We start from the raw sequence: 22,047 nt of genomic DNA on the forward strand, positions 1-22,047 counted from the left end.
AACACCCTTTTTATTCCTCACATGTCTACAAATCACAAGCTCCCCCAACTTCTGAATGCCTAAGAGTTTATTACAATAAATTAGTGACCGCTTCAAGGCCGTTCTTCTCAAAGCACACAAAGAGCTAGCAGTAGCTAGTGAAATAATTACTTTGTCAGTAACTAGACACAAACTCTTTCCTGCTTATTTACGCTATATTTGATAATTAACTGGCAGTGAAGAGCTAAGCTACTAAACCCTTGATTTCTAGAACAGCAGCTTCATAGTTAAGGGAAATCCAACACCTTTTTTCTTACTAGTAATCCTCATACAGCAGGCATTGAGTTCTGTGAAAACTACAACAAAATAACTAAGGCAATTCTTCACAAAGAATACATTGTCGAGTTACAAAACCAAGATTTTAATAACTAAGAAATGTTTTTAAAAGCCAGTAAGCAATATAATTCCAAGATATATGGAGGTCTTAAGCCCAGAGCTACTTACATGGCTTTGTGGAACAATGGCATAGAACAATTCCTCTCAAATATCTGTAATTCTGAGGAGTTTCAAAAGAATTACTGTTTTTGGTGTGGGGACATGTATGCATGTACACATATGTATACAGGCACACACATAGGTTTAATTTTGAAGAAAAATGCAGTACAAGGGGAGAGATATGTCCTTAATGCCAGTGCACTTGAACACCTTTCCCAGTACAGGTATTTTAACCCCAAAACAAAACAACTATGTGAAAACTTGAAAAGGGAGAGAAAACATTTTTCTAAGTATTCTGTTCTGAATAAGGACTTGCACTTCATTTTCTTTAAGGAGCATGGCACAGTGAAGTTTATTTAGAGGCCTGTTTGCTCTAAGCAGCACTGAAATAGTAAAACTTCATTTAGAAAGCTTAATCTAATTAAGCATACAAAGAAAAGCCACAGAAATACACAAGTGTTACCTCCCTTCTTGCTGTTCTGTACTTTCTTCCACCTTATATCACTTTAATGTGCAAATCCCTTATTTGGACCCTGCACTCCTCTACTGTAACAGAATCTGTAAATTCTATCAGGGACGAATAACAGAGTTTCTTATTTTGTCACTGATGAAATGGTTTGGGCTGGTGGGTAGATTTCGAAAGGACTGTTTTTCCCAAGCAGTTTTTAGAAACACTTCAGACCAGATGATTTCAAAACAGTTCTAGTTAAATGAAACCATTCTCCTTCAGAAGGTAAGTGTACAATGGAATTGAACACCCCATGGAGAGCACAATATTGACAGGCAAGCAAAGAGTTCTGCTTAAGCAGGGTGGGTGAAGGGGAGAGGACAGGACAACCAACCCGGAGATAAAGACTCTTCAATAAGCAACAGAACTGGTTACACAGGTAAGGAACAAACAGTAATTGAGACTAAGTACAGTCTCCAGAATGTCTCCAAAGGGCTCCTAAGCATTCTGTAGATGACTTTTAGAGACACACTAAGAGGAAAAAACCACCATCCCAAGAACTACTTTCCTCCTAAAATTCACTTCACAAGTGTCTCAGGACGGACAATACTAAATGAACAAGATAATTAGGACCTTAATCTATGGTTTAGCAATCCATACTAGTTTGGTATTTGACACAAACTTCTTCCATTCACACTCACTGCAAATCAAGCAAAGCAGAACATACACTGATTCCCTAGTACCCAACGCAACTCAGCGTGATCCAAGGGTAGCATCACATGAAATTTACACTTAAAGACAACCGCAAGGATCAAAAAATAATTTAGGGACTAAAAAGATATACTTACATCTGGATATTCTTTTACAGGCACATATAGTTTCTCTTGTAACTGTACAATAGGTCCCACAGCATCTGGTAATTCTGCACTTCTCTTCTCCGTACTACCATTTAATGTGTCGTTATACATGTCTTTCCGTACTCTGCTAATTTCTGTGGGGGGAAAAACGTATATTAGGCATTAAATACAGTAACAGATTATAATCTAACATGACAATCTTCTCATTCTATTATTTCCCAAATCTTAATGCCATTTTCTTCTTCTTCTCATGAACATCATAGTACCTGAAAAATCTGCTCTGGTTTTGGTTTTTTCTTCTGTTTTGTTTGGGGGTTTTCAATTGGTTTTGGTTTTGAGGTTTTTTGCAGTTTTTGTTTGGTTTTTTGTTGTTTTGGTCTTTTTTTTAATTGCAGCACCCATCCTTAAATGTCTTTCATGTCTGTAAATTTGCTGCCTACTCATCCTGTTTATGGAATTCAGCTATTGAAGTAAAAATTATGTGCACCTCCTCAGAACACTAACACGATTGCTCACATCATTTATAAGGTGTATAAGAACAGTTCTTTTATGTTTTTCTTAATACTAAAGCAGTTAGAAAGCAAAACGAAAATTAGGAATATGTACCTAACATGAAAAATAGAAAAATGCAGTACTTTTGCTAGTTATGGGATTAACTACAGCACTTGGAAATTAAATGGAGGATCTTTCAGCATTGGGAACTAGGACAACTTTATGATGCAATTCACGAGCACATACGATGACAACAAACTAGTAGATATTGCTCTACGGACTACCCCCAAAGAGATAACAAAAAAACCAAAGTCAAGTGTGGTATCGGACATGAGCAAGCCCTCTGTGCACCCAGAAGCACTACTACTTCATTTCAAAGTAATGAAAAACTCGTCAACACCAGCAAGGAATGAACTTCTAAGCAGTGTTTCTGCCATTTGCACCCATTACTCACACCTTGCTGTATTTACTTGGAAGATATAGTTTAGTAGTTTAAAGAAGGTAGTTAAAAATGGGTAATTTGATTCAAATCTACATTAGCATCACTAAGCTGTAATTGTCTGAGAATGAACAAAGCTTCTGTTTAACCAAAATAGATATTAAACAAGAAGTTACATCTTACCTCTAAATCTGTTAAATGTACTTAAATTGCTGCTATAGGAATCAGAAATTCCACATTTCATAACTTTTGAGTCCCAAACAGCGTAAAAATGTTCTCGAGTTTATTTCAGTAACACTGAAGGACTACTTAAAATAAATTAATTAACCAAGTTTCAAACCAAAAACTAACATTTCAACAGGATTGTTCCCAAAGCATTAAGACTTACAATAGCATGGACTGTAAACAAAGCCAGGTATCAGTAATTCCAGTCTTTTACTTAGAATTGCAACAACTGCTTTCAAATCCTCAGAATTAAATATGACACTGAAAACAGAAATCTTATGTTTTCATCTAAATACAGGAAGCCATACAAAGAAGTCACTTGAAACTCTAGCAGCAGACAAGAGAGTAATATAACCTCTGTTTCATAATCAGTTTCTTCTCTGGCAAATGAATAGCTGAGATTTCACCGCTTGAAAAGCTGTGGGAAAGGGGAGAGCAGCAGAAAGGAGACATCTCTGAAACACATATTCAGGAAGAAGTTGTTTCTCTGCTGGAAACTGACAGTCATGTGTACTGTATCATAATTTGGTACTGAACACCTGTTTACAATGGGGAACACAAATTTTTTCACCATATAATCATAGCTGAAGGAAAAAATCCTCATCTCCTACACAGATGATTTTGGCAACAATCACAAATTCCTCAGAACTACACGCAGTATTTATACTGGCTTCAGTATATAAAGACATTCTTTAGCACATCTCTTTGAACAAATACTGTCTTTTGGCATACTTCATTCCTTTTTCATTCTCTTCAGATTTTCCATTATTTACACTGTGCTGATACAAGCTAGGCAGTCTGCAGAAGTACTGAAGATTAAGGAGCAACATAGTCATTTTTACTTATAGTCGGCAGCTACCGAGTAGCCACACCAAAATTTTCCTTTTAAAGTGTGTAATTCATGCAAAATATAATCCCCAACATTGAGTATCATAGCCTTCACAGGAGAAAACAAACATTCATTTTAATCTTTCCTTTGCAAATAATTCTATGCCTCATTCATAACACTTGAAAGCCAAACAGTCAGAACATAACAGATAGTATGAAAACTGGCTTGAGGACTATCCCTCAATTTCAGCTTGTATGAAACCTAAACTATCCATCATGCCTCAAACTTTATAGAGAATGATGACAGCTACCAACTCAGTGGAGCAGAAAACTCCACTACAGACACCTGGACTTTAGTTTTCTTTGTATGCGTAAGTTCGTATTTTCTCTTTCTTATGTTCAAGCCAGCAGTAATGGTAAAAACATCAGTAGAGGGACAGCCAGCAGTACAGCAGTCAGCAGTATCAGTTGCTCCTCAAGTGCTACCAGTTCTTCTGCTTCTTGGCATTTTACCTTCTCTCTTGTCTAGGATACTTTCTCCAAGACCTCAGAAGAAACATTCAGAATAAAGAGATGAAATAACAGGGAAGCATTCCCAATTTTCTTTAACTGCTGATCTAGTCTCCAAACTCCACTTCCGTGCAACTTTCCACTTTTCCCTAATGTGACACAACTGAAAGACTACTGCTTAAATGACAAAACAATTAGGTCAAATCTCTAGTTCACCCACTGTCTCTCACTCCTAACTATAGATGGATATCTAGCTTCCTTCCTCAGATGTTAGTGCAGCCGACAACAAGCATTCTCTCAAATGCTAAACTCATGAAGTTATCAGCTTGGTGTGCCTCCCGGGTTTTTTCAGATTCTGCTGAATCCTTCTACACATCTGCAAGACTACTTTTTTTTTTTTTTTTTTTTTTTTTTAGACTAACAGCAGTTTTCTCACATACCTGTCTCTTGTTTAACCACACCTCTGGTGCTTAAACAAGACTCTATACAAAGTATTGAATTCTGATGACACAACCTTTCCTTTTATAGTCTCCATTACACCCAATTCAAGATTCTGGTCTCTTGAGTATCTTGCAACTTTGCCACTCGCTTTAGGCAGTTATGTGTATTGACAGAATTCTGTGGTACTGTATTTTCAGCACCTCCCTCAAGTTTACCAGGAGTTAATAAGGTTTCAGAAAGGATCACCACCAGCAGCATGTCAGAGGAGATAAAAGCTCTGCTCTCTCAAGCTCTACCAAGTACCATTTTATTCTGTTATACATTAAGATACCTAAAAATCTGAGGAACACTGCTAAAGTAGGAAGGCAAAATCCTCCAAGCATATCTTTTTATTTTTTAGCATTGAATTCATATATCTTAAAAAAAAGTCATGTAAACAGTCTTTTATTTAGATTTATTTCACATTTCCTACACACTACCAAGTAAGTCTTCCTTTACCCAAAAGCTTCTTTTGTACCTCTCTCATGAAATCACACTTTTCAAGTTCATTTGTAAAGCTTTAGCTCCTTCACATTTACATTCTTTGCATATTCCCTCTCACAGAAAGCCAACAGATTCAAAAATAAGGAAAGCTTTACTTTCAAAGTGAACATCTAAGTACAATTCCAGGTACTTTACCTCTACCTTAATGCTGCAGTGGTAATTACGTTGTATAATACCCTAGGGATTTAAAAAAGTGTTAGTAAGGAGAGATAATTATAACAGTAGATATGACTGAATAAAAAAAAAAAAAAAAAAAGGGCATACAGCAGTTTCTCCATATCTCTAAAACCTGTGAGTTCTGCCAATGCATTAATAGGTTTCTGAAAGGATATAAGTGCCCATCTCTACTGCAGGTAAAAGCAGAAACTCAAAGGATTTCAAAACCTACAATATTCACCTTTAACAATACTGAGGTCTATACATTCTAAGTAATAAGTTTAGCAGCAAATGACAAATCTGTCTTGCTCACAGCAGGGTAGTGGAGAAATAAATTTAAAAGAAAAGACAAACTGGTTTCAGTATCCTAATCTTGCTCCCCCTTAAAGTGGCATGACCTAGTTAGCCATGGTAGCAATGACATGCATTCTGGTCCAGAGAGCATTTTTCTTCCTCTGTCCCCGAAACTATACAAGTAACGTAATCTTTTTTCCTTTATCTACAGAACATATTTTTCAATCTCTCTAATACCTTCCTAAAATATGTTTTGAAGCAGGATATACTGTTTATACTGCTTGCATCTGTCTACAGATATGTACTGTTTTTGATTTCTTCATTAAACTTAAAGTATTCTTCCCCCTTGAAGGCACAAAGACCAGCGTTCATGTGGGTGTCATGACACTGAACACCACCAAGAAGTTACTCTTCTTCAGCTGTCAATTATTCCTTCAGAGGAAGTAAGACTCCACAAATGTGTTTAAGACTCCTGGGTTGCAACATAAAATGGGTTTACATAAACCATTCTGCAAGAATATTCAAAGTAGGAAATCATTGAAAATATTCAAATTCCTCCTGTCCCAACACTTTGCAAACCACTTTCATCACCAGTGGCCATAGTTTTACTATTTCTCACCACAAAAGCTTCTTCTAAATCATGAAGTTTTATCTTTTGGAAGAGCAGGAGACTTACTGTTTTTAAACTGATGCACTCCTCACTGTAGTTTAAGCTAGAAGTATAAATTTGTAGAACTGAAACGAATCCAATATTCCAAGTTAGCTACATCTGTTTAAACAGAGTTAAACTGATGCCACTCTCAGCTTACTTTTTTTCCTAAGACTATGTTATCAGTGCATACAGAATTTAATTTCTGAAACTAACAGAAGAGCATCATAACTATCATTCATTGTTTTTACAATACACAGCAAGTGGGGGTGGAACAATCCAATAGTCAAAACCAGCAAGAGGTACAGAATTAATCAGAACGCTAATCATCTTCTAGCACCAGCAGGCATGTTTCCTTAACCAAATGAAGCACCAGGCTTTCAAAGACTCTCAAACATAAGCTAGTTTCCACAGGAAAAGATAAAAAAGTTGGGAGCAAATCTTTAGTTAAAAGTTTAAGAGTTAAGGTAAGAAAAACAGTTAGGTTTATATAGCTAAAAATCTACATGGTACTTGCATCTTATTGATGCGTAGAACATCAGTTTCGGTTTTCTGTTTTCTCAGATCAATGACACCAAAATTCTACATGCAGTGCAATTTTATGTATTTTGATAGGCAAAAATACTTCTTATAATTTTTTTCCTACAGACTATGACACTAAACCGAAGCACAAACAATGCCTTCATTATTTCCAAAATAGCTTTTTGCAAAAAGTGAAAAAATTGATCTATCTATAAAAAAAACCAACTATCTATCAGAGACCACTTTAGTGAGTCCACTCAAATGGATGTAATTAGCATGCATTGCACTGAGGGGGGGCAAGTGAGGAACTAACTGAATCAAGTACCTTCTCATCCTCTACTATTATGCAGTGTAATTTGTTTTAATGCAACAAGTTAGTTTTTTTATGAAGTGATTTTATTGTAGACTACTGCTGCTCAATCATCATGTTAGGCATTTTAGAGTTAACTTTATGCAACAAAATATTTTTTTTCCAATTTTTTTTTGCAATCAGGTAAGTCCCTAAACTAGAAAACTAAGGTTACAGATAAGAATTTAACAGACATAAAATTGCCACTTCATAAGATCCAAATCCACTGAATACAGATTCACAATTTATAGAGACATACAACCAATTCTGTGTTCCATTAAAGCATTACCCATTAGTAAGACATCAGCAACTAGATACCAGTTAGTTAGTTTTATATAATAGACAGTGTGTCAAACAGCATCCAAAAATATTGTGAAACATATGGAACACATTGCTAATAATGGAGAGGAAAAAGCATAAAAACTAGGAAACTATCATATTCTACTCTTACTTAAAAATCTCTGAAGACTAGTGAATCTTAATCTCTCTTGAATGTGTTTTAAAGACTAACCTAGAGCATGTACTCTAACTACAAAATGAGTAGTACGCTGAGTTCCTCCCCTGCACAGAAAGAACCTTGTTGACACAGCATGTACCAAATTTAAATACAACTTTTACTGAAAAAAAATTAAAAGAAAAACCAAAGTGACATCACATCATTAATGCACTAGGTCAACAGACACTCAGTTTCTCAGAAGAAATTAAAAAGTACATCAAAGTACTGGACACCACCTCCACTGAGAACATGGCACACAAGTCATTCAAGAGTATCACAGAAAGAAAAGTGTTTGCATTTCAAATTTCAGTTCATCTTTTAATGCTTTGGAAAAACTATAGGTTCTTCTCTTTTGCTCCTCCGAGCCCAATATAGCACTACACTTTTGATGATTAAACTGTCAGTCCAGTGATAAGTGGGCAGCACTTCTAGCAATTTGTCAGAACTCTTGGTGTCAAAATTCATTCATTTCTTTTTGCAAGAAGAGTCTGCAAAACTCCTTTTGTGGGCAGTTGTAAGGCTTGTATCAAACTGACTTCAAAACCAAATAGAGCATACTCATCTGTTCTCTTTGTATAAATGTCAACAGAAAGCTTTAAAGTGCTTTATTATTGGTGGAACATTGCAACTCATGTGTTTTCTAATCTAGCAGCTTTAGTATGCTTACTTGGCAAAGAAATAGCTGGTTTTATTCATCACAATTTTAACAGTCTTCACTGTTAACACCAGTGATGTTTGCTACTACTGCTGAAGCAGCAGAAATAGCAATGCTAGCAAAAAAAAATACAAGTCATTTTTAATATTGTGCCACATGGACTTGTACCCCGCACGCATCATTAGTACACGACCTAAAATGCTAACAAGCATTTACACTCCCCACCCCTGATATTAAAGCAGTGAAATGCCTGAGCATCAGGCAGACAAGATTCATAGCATCTGTCCTTCAGAAACCAACAGATAGTTAAAAAGAAAAAAACAGACTGAGGATCAGGCAAAGCCAATGAAACAGTCTACTTCTGACAAATTTTCATGTATCAGCAATTTTGGTCTCAAGCATGACACTGAACTCGGACATAATAAACTGGTAAATTTGAAACAGTCAGGCATTTGTTTCCACTTACTAAAACTTGCATTTATGCTATTAAACATTATGATATGTCAGAAAGGCCAGAGCAGGTCTGAGAAAGTCCATCAATCCTGCATTACAGCTCCCAGTGGCAATCTGCATTTGCTTTAAAAAATAATATAAAGAAGATTAAATACTGTCTTGGTAAGCTCCAAAAGCTGTACATGAGCTGAAGTTCTTGTATTTGTCTCATCATATCCCAGCACTATGCTCCAAAAACCTAAATATCTTTAGCATAGAAATCAGTTTATAAGTTCCCAAGAGGATACTTTAAAGAACTTTTCAGCAGTCTACTTGGCATATTCAGCTAACACAATACAGCAACTGTCATATACTATCCATCCACATCCAAATGAGCAGCACTGGAAAATGGAAAGTTTTCTTGAGGTGAGTAATTAACTGACAGAGAGTAAACCATAAAATTAAAGTCAATCGGCACAGCACAATGGCTGAAGCAGATTTGGTGGCTCATATTTGCATCAGGCTTAATTACCACCCTCTCAAAAATCTATTCTAGCTCCCTTTAGGAGCAAGTTGCCCTCATATACTTACAGAATAGAATCAATTAGGCTGGAAAAGCTCTATGAGATCCAGTCTAATCTGTGACCAAACACACCAACATATCAACTAGACAGCATTAAATGCCATGACCAGTCCTTCCATACACTATGTCCTCTTGTCCTGTCCCTGGTTGCCTGGGAGAAGAGCCAAGCCCCACCTGGCTACACCCTGGTTTCAGGGAGCTGTAGAGAGTGACAAGGTCTCCCTGACGCTCCTTTTCTCCAGGTTAAACACCCTCAGCTGATTCTCTTCTGAAGGACTTCTCCTCCAGACCCTTCACCAGCTCTGCTGCCTTCCGGACATGCTCCAGCTCCTCAAGCTCTTCCTTGGTTACAAACAGCACAGCTAAATGTACACCAAGCTTCTACAGCTATTTAAGGCTCTTGCCTGTTTTTCTTTCCATAACCAGCAGCACAAACCAAATGTTTGTCAGGTAATGATAATTATAAACAACTTGAACATCTTAGATGTGGGAGAATCTGCAGTAATACTACTCTGTGTGAACTACTAATCATCAGAAAGATTTGAGAAAGGAGCAGTCCATTCTATGAGATTTAAACAACAGTGTTACTTGGCACACCTTAAAAACATCGGCTTGACAGTATCAGCTCAGTCAGAACTTGTATGGTTTTAGTTCCTCAGGTGGGTATTTTCTGACAAAAAATACAATAAATCAGTTTACTGGTTTTGTTTGTTTGTTTGTTTTTAATGGATCTTTGTGAGCAATGTAGATTGGCGGGTCTGCAACAGACCTTCTCTACCCACACACAATCCCATGCTCCCTTCACACCAGAATCAACTGCTGTCCACTTTCCACAGGTATCTTCTGCATATGAGATAAAGTTTACATTCAACAACTATGAAGTTATGTAATGGGAAGCTCTCCAGTAAAGCCAGAAGAATATTCCATCAAAATGAACACTGAGCATTTCAAAACAGCCTAATTAATATCAGAATCATGTGGACATCAGCACTGAAATCCCACACTATGCTATTCTGCAATAAGTGCAAGAAGAGTATAAAAGTAAAGGGCAAGCCACTATTTTACAACCTTTAAAACAAACCAAACTAATTTAAACGAATTTGTGGCATAGACCCTTCTAAATAATGAGTTTTGAAGTTTACTGTAAAATTAAAATCTCAACTGAGTTACCTAAACTTTAGAATTGTTTATTCTTGGAACTGAAAAGTAAAAACTACTAAAGAAACCCCACTTGAAAAACTAAACAGCAGCATCATTTTCTTTCCTGTATTTAAGAGTGCACCTCAAGACTCACCAATTTCAAAAAGCAACCTAGAGCACATGCAGAGTTATTTTCTCAATCTTTGGGAACCATCCACAATGATCCTCCAGAGTCAGCAATTACAGAAAAAAAAAAGGCATTCCATTGGCTAATGTATGCTTTGTCTTTTGTATGAAAGGAGTGAGGGATTTTTTTTTTTTTTTTTACTAGCATGACCACCCAAAAATAATTACCTATTCACTAACACAGTCATGTTATGTGAGCCTTGTGTCTCTTTTACTAATTGTTTTAAGGCCAAAGTAAATTTCATATATTTAAAGATACAAATGCAATCTGAAGAAACACAAAATTTGGTTGCTTATATAAAGTATTTCAGGAAATGTCAGGAAGTGAAGATGCATATCTCACTGTTTTCTGTCCATTTTCTACAGTTTTGTGTGCATTTCTGCATTACAAAACTGAATCTTCTACAGTTTATGCACACAGCGATCATTTGATACATTGAAAACCACTAGATGTCTGGACCATATCCTACATGGTTCATGAGATAAAGGGGAGAAAAAAAATTAATCATCATTACCTGATTAGTTGTGAAATACTAACATTATGAGTTCTTTATTAAAAGAACATATAAAAACTGTACTGCTACTGAGATGCTGATGAAAACACTTTTATAATCACAAAAGCTTGTATTTAGGCACTACAGCTTTTATATATGTGACATCTAAACACACTGATTGTTGGTTATCAACTGAAGAATTTACCTAATACTGTAAGAAACACCAAACTGTGAGAAAGCAAGCATACCCAGAGATAATTGACTTCGTTAATAAAGCGAACATTTCCAATTCTAACCCATTAGCATGTCAAAACAAAGCTATAACAGTACTTGTAAGAAATGTCTCTCTATGTATTTCTGAAGTGCAATTTCGTAAGAGGCCGACCTGATGGCTTTCATCACTTCAACTGGAACCTAATCCATCTCAATAGGACTGACTAGTGCCTCTCACTCCCAATTTACTTTTTCTAAACTGATCACGTACAACAGTAACACAATCCCACTTTTATACACACTGCTCCCCATCACACAGCATTGTTGTAAATGCTGCCCTACCTAACTCTGCTAGCATTTTATTCACAAGACTAAGAAAGTAACCATTTTTGGTTGACAAGTACCAGCACCGACAAGTTAGTAATGCACAACATTAAATACATTAACTATTACTGCACTGCTCTGATACTAATTACATTACGAAGATGCATTGTGCAACTTCAAATTAACTTTTAAGTATTGGAAGACTTCCAAGAGCTAGTCAGTACATAAACAAGATCTCTACTTAATCCTAATCTCTATTTAACTAAATACATAACCAACGCTGTAGCTTAAGCAATTTGACAACACACCTGACCAAACTACAACCCTAAATTAAGCATTACCCACCTGTGTTAAGAGATTACACACATCCAATACACCTGAAAACTCTTGAGCTGGATATAGAATAACCAAACATGTACTCACGCAGGCAAACACTCAAAAATTTAGTTCTACAGTAAATATTCCATCCAGACACATTAGTCCCATTTTTATTACTATGTCATGTTTCAAACACACCGAAGAACTTTTTAAAAGCAGCATGAAAGTCTGTAAGACATATGGCAAGTTTACCACAGACAGACAGCACTAGACAAATACAATAATTATAAGAGTGCTGAAGAAACAGAGCAACACTAAGTTGGGTTTCCCATGGAATACTCTGCATAAAATTTACCTAAAGAAATTTGGTTAAAACATGGCATGAAGTTGGAACTAAATGATCTTTAAGGTCCCTCCAACTAAAACCTTTCTATAACTCTATGAAATGGGTACTCCTAGAAAAGCTTTTCAAGGTATGAGCTAAAACAAAGTGGCAATAGCTGTCGCAAAAGTAGAATTGATTAAAAGCAGGTTGTCAAAACATGATTAAAAAACTATTAAGAACAATACATATGATAAAAGGAACAGTTTTTACCCTACTGCAAATTGTAATTTATTATATAAACACAACCAGTGATAAAAATTTATATATGAGAAATTTAACTAGTAAAAATTTAGTAATGTCATTAAATACTTTAACCAAGTTATTGAAATGAGATTAAAAATGCTTGTATTTATGCTTGGTAATACATAAAGAAAAAAACTACTTAAATATTGTCACCGAGTTCCGCTATTACAACTGTTAACCTCAGAATCACACTGAAGTGATTAAGATAACCAGTCAGCTTTGAAAAGCTGATTATTTTTCATCAATGTAGAGAAAAACAAAACAGTGTGCTTGAATTCACTGCAAATACATACACCTCAATAATCTTCTGAAAGATAAATATACCTATGTAAACATGGTTCTCCAGGGAAGTGAAACCTGGCAACAAACTGAATCTCACATGAATGAGACCTAAATTCAAGGTTAAAAAAGTGGGCTGTTGGCAATTGTAATTTTTACCAAAGCTGAGTATTTTTTCCGACTTGAACATAAGTTAAAATGAAGTGACATATTAGTATACTAATCTAACTGTTATCCATCCTTTTGTACCACACATTAGTTCAGCCATCTGACTCGACACATTACCAACCAGCAGGAAATCAGCAAGGCAACTAACTCTTTCTAAACATGCAGAGCCAGCAAAACCTTAGAGAATCAACCACCATCATCACCCTCTGACAAAGTGAGAAATAAGAACATTGCTACTTGCATTTCTTTTACTGCAGTGAAAGGTATTAACTGTTATTTGTCTTGCTTTATTTTTTTTATTCCACACAGTGAATGGAATGTTCAACTTAAATTGCATTCAGGTATGTTAAAACCGGCTTAGATCATCTTACAAAGTTTTGTTTCTGTCAAGAAAAAACAAAACTCTTAAAAAATATTCATTAAGAGTATTTTTAGACTATAACAAAATCCCACTGACTCTCAGAGGTCTAAATAGAGTCACATTTGTTTTGCTCCTTTACATGACGAACACCTTTTCAAAAAATACAGTGCTACCTGCTCTATTAGGTACATTCTCATTTCAACCAACACAGAATTAGTTCACCCCCTTCAACCATAACAGAGCTTTCACTCACAATAATGAAAATATAGTTAGCCTGCCTAATACGTAAACAGAAGTATTTGGTTAGTGGTACTACTCTAGAAGTACTACTTCTAAAAGTAATTAGAATAAAACAGACTAGGTTGAGCCTTCTAATCATCCTTCTTTTTCATTTTACACACTGTATTTGATCTGCATATAACATCAGCCCCCCATTAGGCAGATCTGCCCTGACAGGTGAGGCAGCCAGAGCCAAAATGGCCCTCGGAGTATTTGGGTCAGTCCAAGTCCCATCTGCCCTGGATATCCTTGTAAAGGTGCACAGGGAAAGCAGGCTGTTTGACAGGAGATTCCAAATGGCATGGTTACATGCTCTGCCACAACAGCAATCCACTAAAACCTAATAAAATAAAACCACAGCCTTTCCTCAAAAAACAATAATTGCACACTCTTCAGGCATGTGAAGAGGTGACTATTCCTTGATAAACTACTACTAATATTTTTAGAATTGCACAATGTAACTATCCTGGGAACTCTGAAAATATTATGATATATTCCTGGTTCCAAAACAGCAAAAAATGCCATTATTAACTGAAATAATTCTTCAGACTTCAATTCTCAATTACTATTACTAATCAGTAACAATTACTGCTATTACTGCATATTTAGGCCCTGCCTTGTGACACCACATCAATAAAATGTCACCCTCAACAATAAGCCCCATGCTTTTTTCCATGTAAATACACACTGTCTTGGTCTATATCTTATTGTCTAAGTTAACATTCGATTGTTCAACACCAAGAGGAGGCATTTTCTAAAAAGTCTGAATTGCACTCTCCTGAGAAGTGGACCTTTATGAACAATCTCAAGTAACACTATAAAGAAATGAAAGATGTGATCTTTTCCCTATAATATTCAAGGCCTGACCAAACAAAAAAAACCCTAGTAATGCTTCAGAGAACTGCTGCCTGAGTCTCCCCAGTATCAGAAACATCACTCTCCCAAAACAAGCATGCCTGAAAGTTCTCATCTGTGTGCATCTTATGGATCACTTTTACTGCCACAAAACCACTGCGCTCCTATCTGGTAACTTGCTAAATTCAACCAGTCAGCTAGGCTGGCATTTTTCCATCCAAAGACCTCTGCCACATGAAATAAGGTATTAACTGACAGCAGAAGAAGATGCTGTCCTGCAGCATAGGAGGAATGAGACAATTTGCCTGTGGGTTTCACAGATATTTCCTGACAGCAAAGACATGGCAAGACTCCAAAACTCTGGGTTTACTACAGGCTCTGGAAAGCAGTTTCCTCTAGCAGACACATACATTTTCTTTTCCTCATCCAAAACCGTCTCCTATTCCTAAACTGTCTTTTCCTCTACACTCAAGTCCCATTTTCCGCCTATGGAAGATACAATTCTTCATTTCTTCAGTTTGTCTTAGTTTTTCACCAAACCTCACTCTCACTTTATTCTTCCAAAGAGTCCATAAACCACGAAGGATGGCTACACCACCAGACTACTGTGCTCCAACACAGTATCTTCCTGTCTAAAGAACAATTCCTTTGTAGAAGTTGAGATTTCAGACGAAAACCATGTTTTTGCTAACAACACAGGAAACTCAGCCCATTCTCCCATGTCTGTTCCCCAAATGACAGAAACTTGCAACAGCAATTACATGGTTTTCTTAGGTTGGAGTCAAGCATCCCTGTCCTATAAGACAGCTCAGTAAGGGAGATTGCATGGAGGTACAGCACATACTTTTTTGTGCTCAAACTTAAGTACTCAAATCCAAACATGATCTATCCCATTTAAATCAAGGCAGATTTCAAAAAAAATTGATAAAAGTACTCACTTTAACAACCTCTCGCAGAAAAAAATTTAAGTGCATTTTGTTTCAAAACACTAGGACTTTTTTGCCCACGCTCATTCTTGAAAAGTTTTTCACTGCTTTAACTGAAGTCTAAACCACACACTTAGCATGAGAAGCTTCAGGTAGTTCTGCAAAGTTAGAACAGCAGAAGAGGCCATTTAGTGGAATCTATAATGCAAACTTCATCACAAGTTGTATCAGAGCTATTTAAAATATAAATGATAGTACCGCACATTCCAGAGATCGTATCTGCAGCTTTGCATTACATAATTCATCTGTTTCTTCAGAAACACACCCATACTCTGAATGACTGAAAAAGAATTTCAATTTATGCACTAGAAATATAAGGATTACTGGTACCATGTTAATAGTGTATTTCTTTTCAGTGTCGTAGAGTTTGGTACTAGATACTACAGTGAAAGATAACATCACCTCTGCCAGCCTGCCTATAAAGTCACTGTTTCATGGTTTATCTTACACATCTTAAAGGGGAACCACCTCCTAGTTAAAAACACAAATCCTCCCTGCCCTTCTCCCTCTCTCTCCACCCCTGCTAACTACCCCCATGCCTCCACTATGCTAAGATGTATTTCAACTTCAAATACAGGGTATCAAAATGGAACTGAGACGAGGCCTCAACCACACACCAGCTTACACTACTGCTTCCAACATTAATTGCTAGAACTATATTCCACCCAAGCAGATGAGCCACCACTCATTAAACCCCAGCCATGCACAACTGGTAATGGTATATAGCCGAGGCTACATGACCAGAAGGGAAATAAAATTTTAACATATACTGCGTTGAGCAGGAGCAGAAAAGTTTTATTTTTCCTCCATTTAACATTCCACACTTGTTTTTATAAGCATGGAGTACAAAAGCAGCCAAAACCTGAAAGAGCCTTTAAGGCTTCTATTTTCTTCTACTTTCTGTCTCTTTTTCTCCAACTCTTCTCTTTCACCTGTTCTCACACGCTGGCTGCAGGGGAAAACTTTTTTTTTTATTATTTTTTTAAATCATCTTTGAAGGATAAACAAAAAAGCAAAAGGCAAACAGGCAATCTCCTCCTGCCACTACATCTGCAGAACATCTGGTAAGGAGCTTGACTGCTTTCAATTACACTGCACTGTGGAAAAAAACCAAAACCAAAAACAAACAAAACCCAAATGAACACACAAAAAACCCCACAGAAGAACATAAAAGAGCTTTTTGGGGTCTTCTGACACTTTCAGAACTCATTTCAATGTGATTATCCTACAGAGCATGGAACCACACTATCACACCATAAACTGTTCTTGGAAGTACCAAAAAGCGCTCCAGGTGAAAGTCTAAAACCCACCATAAAGTGTAGTGAAGAACTAGAAATAGAACCAGTAACACTAGTTATAATTGCTATTCAAAACAGCCTGGATGCACGGTGGATACATTTCAGCTTGACAGAGGAAGTATATACGAGTAATATTCTATTAGTTTCCCTCATTACTGTAGCCAGTATCAAATGAAAACATCTTAGCTGGTATACTTTCTCAGCTCTGAGAAGCAGCAGCTTTGGTATCAACTCTCATGATTCCTCTAAAAACTTGGAAAAAAAACCAGTTTAACACGGAACTGCAAATTGCAGCTGTGCATTTTAAAAGGAGACTGAACACTGGGAGCTTTGTACTCCATTTAGGTGTCTCCCAAAATCCCCCAATTCCGCCTCAAGGAGCAAATTACAATAAACAAACAAACGAATAAACCCAGCACAACATTTTTCGGGATAATCTCTGTCACCCACAACATCTTTCCCATAGGTCAGTACTGAAATTAAAGTGAAACATGAAGATACTGTTGACTGCATGATGAAGCATCTCATCACCTTCTTACAACTTCTATACTGGGAAGAGATCCTAAATTCAAGTTTTTAGTTGATATCAATACAGAAGAACATTCTGCAATGGAATTAAGAGACTAGTGTATTTAAGCTACCTGCTTAAATACTTTAGTATGACTTCCCAAAATTATTTCAGAATTGTGAGCCAGTTTGCATTGGAGAAATCTACTAAAAATTACTTTGTTTCTGCCAAAAGTCAGTGAACTGACTTTTGTTCTCTCAGAGAAGTAGCAGTAATTAGTAAAACTAGGAAACAAATTCAGTTTCCTATATCCTTCTATTCAATTTCCATTCTTGCAAAAAAAAAGTAATTAAAAGACAACTCTAATTTTACAGATACCGTGACCTTAACAAACAAACATCTCTAAGTAAACAATCTTTGCTTTGGGTAAACAATCTGCTTCTAACACTATTCTACATCTAGTTAAGATCATGAAAGATAAAAAGTTGCAAGGACAAAGATGGTTTTGGTTCTTTTGTTTTTAAAAACATCTTGATGAAATACCAAGAACCAGAAAAACAAAACTGGACTTTAAGATGTTCATTAAGTTTTCTCAAAAGACATCACCGGTCATTTTAACTGATTTTAGCCCACAATCAAATGCACAGGTCAATTCCTTAATTTGGGAATGACTGGACGCCCTACCTAAAAGTCTTTGCTAAAGACGAATGTTAAGGTATGTTATTTACTAGAGACAAACTGAAAATGGCTTTACAAATTCAGTCAACAAAGCAAAATAGAAACTAAATTATTAACAGTAAGGCTGCGATAAACAATATTTATGAAAACTATGAAATGTTAGTATAGACTGGGACTCTACAGGATGACTGGCACAAAAAACATCGCAGACTAAATCCAATGCTACATAAAAGTAAATTGAGTGGGGAAAAAAATGTGCTCTCTTCTACATAATGCTAAGGTTCAACAACAACAATTCAAAAGAAACTGTACATCATTCTGAGTAGGATAATGAAGACATGTAAAATACAATTAATATTAGGATCCCTAAAGAAATAAAACAATGGTTCTCATTATTGAGTAAGCGAGCTGCACGGAACACACAAGTTTAAATAAATAAGAAAGCCAAAAGACAGACTGTCTTCATCGCAGTTTATGATAATATCAAGACTTTTCTGTACTGTGCACTGTAGAAAATATCTTGCTTCATCTCAGTAAAAGCTTTCTGAAAGCTTAAAATGTAGGTAGCAGTAAGGGGAAGTAGAAAAATGAGGTGGAAGTAGACACTATAATGTATCTGGTTACAAGCACAGACCTAAAAAAACCAGTTCAGTGAAAAGATAAAGAAGACAAGAGCAGATAAATGGCATAAAGAAAGCCACTCAAGCCAATTTCCCTTGTTAAAACTCAAGGTGAAAACCACAGTGGATCAAACGAAGGCTGCAAAAGGAAACTCATTCTGATAAACTACAGACAATACTGCCAAACTGTGAGCACGACTTTATGCAACTACAGAGGGTAAACACCAGTGTAATCACTGTTATTGGAAATAGGCCAATAGGTGCAAAAGTGCACCACACACACACAGAAACAGCGAAAAAAAGTTAGAACAGGCATCTTCTCTGTGTTCATACATGTATAATGCAAAACAAAACCAAACCAGTAGGAAAAAATAACCTGAAAATCAATCTACACTAGTGTTTGAAGACAACAGAGTATTAATTATACACTGCACTGAAAGTAAAAGGCTACTAGTGGTAGTTTTGTTACACCTTACCGTTAGTTGTAACACACGTTAGAACTCATTTTAAAGATGATATTGAATTATTCTGGTTTTTAGATTTTATGTTTGTTTGATTTTAAACTGAAACTTAGAAAAGGTGAATGGCAATACAGAAGCCTAAGTTTACACAGACATTTAACCAACAGGAAGAAAGAACAGTAGAAAAAAAGGTTGATGATAACCAAATGGAAGATGCAAAGAACAGCAACAGTGAGCTGTATGAAATTATTCCTGTTCTTTTTAAAGAAGAAAAAAAAAATTGCACAGTTAAGAAGGTAACACACCACTCATCCCAGAAAAGAACTGCGTATCATGAGAAAGTTGTAAAAATAGATTAAAAAATGACAATACAATAAAGTGCACAACTCTGGAAGAAGGTAACTATATATCCCAAACTATCCACAGAAGTCCAGAAGAATTTAGATATTTGGGCCATTAATCCAAAAGTCAGGTTTGCTACACCGATTCTCCTTCCTTTGAAGGATAAGAAGAGTTACTAATCCTAACAGCACACTGCTGAAAAATGAAGTTTCTTAACACCATTCACACCAGTATGTGTCTTAGTAGGCTAATTCAACTCACTAATAGAGCAAGAGACTATTCTTAGTCATTTTCTGGTTTGCTTGATTAGCTTTCTTCCAGGTTACTGACCTGAAACAGACCACTGAAGAATTCACTGAGTATCAGAATTAGCAAAAGAAACAGGGACACCTCCAACAAGAATCCACTTTTTGCATCATCAAGCTGCTAAATTACTTCAAAACTATCTTCCAAAACTTTTCTCCAAGGTGATTCCAGTAATTAAAACAAAAAGAGGTCCTGAAGCTATTGTTGCAGTAAACAAGTTGGACAGTCTCTTTTTCTATTAATTCAGTTAACACATTCCAGTTTAATCTATATTCTACACCTGTACTTAGTCTTTCCTATTTCAATAGGTGCCTCTGAATGCTTCCAGACAGCAGGCAATAAAAAGGAACAGGGGTAAAAGTTACACCAGCTAACTCTGGATGCCTGTATCTGAACTTGTTCATGTATTCATTTGAACCTACTGCAGTCTTAGAACATTAGCATAACAAGATTATAAATGCTACTGCACATTTCTCAAGCAAGTTAGGTCACAACTTTCCATGATCAGAAAACACAAACATTTATATTGAAGATATATTCTATACTTTCTACAGAAAAAAAAAAAAAAAGATCCAATATGGTAACTGACTGCCAAGAACTTTCTAACCATTCATTTTATTTTGCTACAAATCTACACTTTCAGCAAAGGAATATGGATGAGTTACTCAACAACTACAGACAGGTGTGGGACAGACTTCTAACAACTACCAAAATCAGGCTCAACTCTTTTCATCACACAGTGACTCAATATCCCTGAGTGTCTTCTGTTAATAACAGTATTACCTCTCAGGAAGCTTTGCCAAAAAAAAAAAAAAAAAAAAAAAAAAGGTAGTAATAATTTAAAAAATAAAGAAATAAAATCTATCAGAAACTAGTAACAGGTTTAATTTTCTAAAGGGCATAACAAAATTAAATCACAAACAAGAAATAAACAGCTCCTATTTCATATACATGCTATAAAAATTCTTCATATTGGCCAAGAAATTAGGCTGTATTTTACCTTAGGGATCATATAACCAAGAGAATCATTCTAACACAGCCCTTACTTCTGATGTCACTTAAGAGGAGGAACTGGACCAATGAAACATTTGAAGGAATAACCTTAACAGATGCCACACTTGTGGTCTTAAAGTTTTCCTATTCTTTTCATCTTTAAGTCTGTGTCAAAATCCAATGCTACTCATTCTCACTGCCACCTGAATGATGGTCTCTCAAAAGCACTTAAAAGGGCAGTCCAAAAGTATTGTAGTCATTCCGTTCATTCAGGACACTGAGTTCAGGGTCAAAGTCAAGTATCTATTTCTGAATTAATTATCTGCAATTCTTTCTATGAACAGATCATAGGCATACCATCATTTACCACGCTTCTTAAACAATATTCTCTCTCTTTTTTTTAATATAGTTCTCACCATACATGGGAATCATATTTGTACATTCAGCTCATAGCTATCCTATAGGAACAGCACCAGCATTTGGCACTACTAAATATAAGGGGTTAAGATTTGTTGAAATGTATCAGCACCAACAAGTTTGAAAAATGCTGTGCTGCTATCAGAAATTATGTTAACATAATTTCTGCTATTTAACATAATACTGCAAGAGACTTCCAGCAGGACTTCAAGACCAGTTCAATTTTTATGGAACTGCTTCAATGCAAATAGTCTTCAAATACAGGCTATGTTCTCCTATCACATCAGGGTTAAATCTGGCATAAGGGGAAATCTGTGAGGCAGTCGCTAAGTTTCAAGTGATTAAGAATATGGGTCCTGCTTTTTAATAGCAGCAAGTATCAAGGCATATTTGCCATCAAAGCAAACAAAGTAACAGATTTTTTCCAAATTACTTGCTGTGTAAAGTTTAAGCAGAAAGGTCAAACTTATTTTGTTTAAAAAAAAAAACAAAACCATGCAACACTGTAGCTAGTTCTTAAATAAAGGAAGCCTAAAGTATCATCCATCTGAACTAAACAGCCCAAGCAAAATACCCTGCAATTCCTGTGTTCTCCTCAATGTCGAAATGGGTGGATAAATTTAAAGCCTGCTCTCTCAGGAGTTGCTTTATAGGCAATTTTCTCCCAGTATCAAGGTCTGCAATTTCCATTTGGCTGCCAGTTTGCGATTAAATTCATCACCTTTATTATAAAAATGTGCTGCACTCCATGGCCTGCTGCACAAGAATCGTAAGGAAGACATTTTTCACAGCTAACAGCA

At 36.1% G+C, this 22,047-nt stretch overlaps 1 protein-coding gene across 13 annotated transcripts in view; it reads right to left on the reverse strand.

The window, feature by feature from the left end:
* The window catches only part of QKI (QKI, KH domain containing RNA binding), a 147,981-nt gene that overhangs the window by 109,168 nt on the left and 16,766 nt on the right, over positions 1–22,047 (reverse strand). For all 13 annotated transcript variants that reach the window (XR_010743248.1, XR_010743249.1, XM_066315841.1 and 10 more), the window contains one exon: positions 1,771–1,913. Coding sequence is in view for 11 of the 13 variants with exons in the window: in XM_066315841.1 (XP_066171938.1) it covers positions 1,771–1,913 (143 nt within the window). In the remaining 2 variants the exon portion in view is untranslated. The remainder of the gene's footprint in view (positions 1–1,770; positions 1,914–22,047) is intronic.

The sequence above is a fragment of the Sylvia atricapilla genome, chromosome 3, assembly GCF_009819655.1.
Source record: "Sylvia atricapilla isolate bSylAtr1 chromosome 3, bSylAtr1.pri, whole genome shotgun sequence".
Classification (NCBI taxonomy): domain Eukaryota; kingdom Metazoa; phylum Chordata; class Aves; order Passeriformes; family Sylviidae; genus Sylvia; species Sylvia atricapilla.